Here is a 1500-nt window from a genome sequence, read left to right on the forward strand (position 1 = left end):
TACCTCGTGTACTTCAATAGATATTCAAATTATGTATTAATATGTTATTTATTTACCTACTTCAGTTATTGTATTATATTTTAAATAACACATTCTAAATAATATATTAATTTATAATGTATATAAGCAGTTCACTTATAGGTGGATAACTAATATATTTAGGAATTATATTTTATTCGGTACATCGTATCGCCTAGATTTATTTCCTTATTTTCTGTACTATTTAATAGTAAATGCTGATAATTTCTTTCCATATTTTTCATTATTTTATTCCTCCCTAGTATTTTTGTATTTATCCAAGAACCCAAAGGCGTAAACTAATATTAATGAAAATTTTAAAATTGTATATAGTAATTTATTTATGATGAATAATTCTTTATTCAAACGTATTACAAAAGTACACTTTAATGTATATCATATTTAAATAGAATTATTATTAACCTTATAAAGTAATAAGCAAAACATCCCTGTCATTACAATAGAAAGAGGTAATGTTATGCCGGCAAGTGACATGTTGGTATCTATTGTAACTATTTCTGCTCCCCTTTCTTGATTGCCCACTACTTGTTGGAATCCTGAATCTTGTTGTGATAACGTCACTGGTTTTTCTTGATAAATGCAATGTACTGCATCTTCTCTTAAATCTGTTTTCAGTGATAACAAAATTGGTAAATCCCTGCATTTCCCTAGTTTCATTAATTCTAGCTTTTCAATTAAACATTTAATATTTTTTAATTCCTTATATAAATAAATGCTATTCTCATATTTATTTTCATTTATAATATCATTATAATCATCAATTAACTCACTAAGTGTACTACAATTATTTAGAACACCCCTATTCCTTTCGTCACAAAAAGCATCATAAGCATCATAAAGGCCGTACAGATCATTCATTTTATTGAATGATAAGTCGTCTATGTATTCCATTTTAGATATACATGATTTATCTTTATTTTCATCACCAAACAGAATATATTCCTTGAGTTTATTAAAAGTACCATTTTTATCAGAGTACTTGTGATTTATGAGTTCTTTTCTGATATGGTAATTAATATATTTACATGTATTAGTAACATCTCTCAAACGTTTAATTACTGAATGTGATAAATAATCTTTTACCATTGCACATAGATAAATAAAACTAACTTTAATTTTTGAGTCAATAGAATTAATAATGTCATTATTTTTGTCAACTGGTATTATCTTTGGATTATCGAGAGCTTTTTCAAAAATTTTTTAAAAAACAATAGTCATCATAGTTATAGTACTAAAAATGTGAGGTAAATTAGAAAATATAAACATATAAGAAAATTCTAAAAGAAATAATTATTTCAGTTAAATATATTTTTTTGATAATTAAAAGAAATAATTATAATATATATTTAGCAGAGTAATACGAAATTACTGTATCTTCGGTTTCATTAGACATTGATTAGCAAGTTATAAAAATGAAAGTATATTATAATGCATAAATATATATATTTTTTTTTATTAAAG

At 23.8% G+C, this 1500-nt stretch overlaps 1 protein-coding gene across 1 annotated transcript; it reads right to left on the reverse strand.

Moving 5' to 3' along the window:
• Positions 1–421: 421 nt before the first annotated feature.
• PCYB_004370 (hypothetical protein) lies at positions 422–1270 on the reverse strand (the record flags this gene model as incomplete). Its single annotated transcript, XM_004227858.1, has 2 exons — positions 1249–1270; positions 422–1206 (listed from the first exon to the last, which is right to left on the reverse strand). Coding segments are annotated over exons 1-2 (795 nt in total), but the record flags the coding sequence as incomplete, so codon positions are not given.
• Positions 1271–1500: the final 230 nt, after the last annotated feature.

Source organism: Plasmodium cynomolgi (assembly GCF_000321355.1).
Source record: "Plasmodium cynomolgi strain B DNA, scaffold: 0492, whole genome shotgun sequence".
Lineage (NCBI taxonomy): Eukaryota > Apicomplexa > Aconoidasida > Haemosporida > Plasmodiidae > Plasmodium > Plasmodium cynomolgi.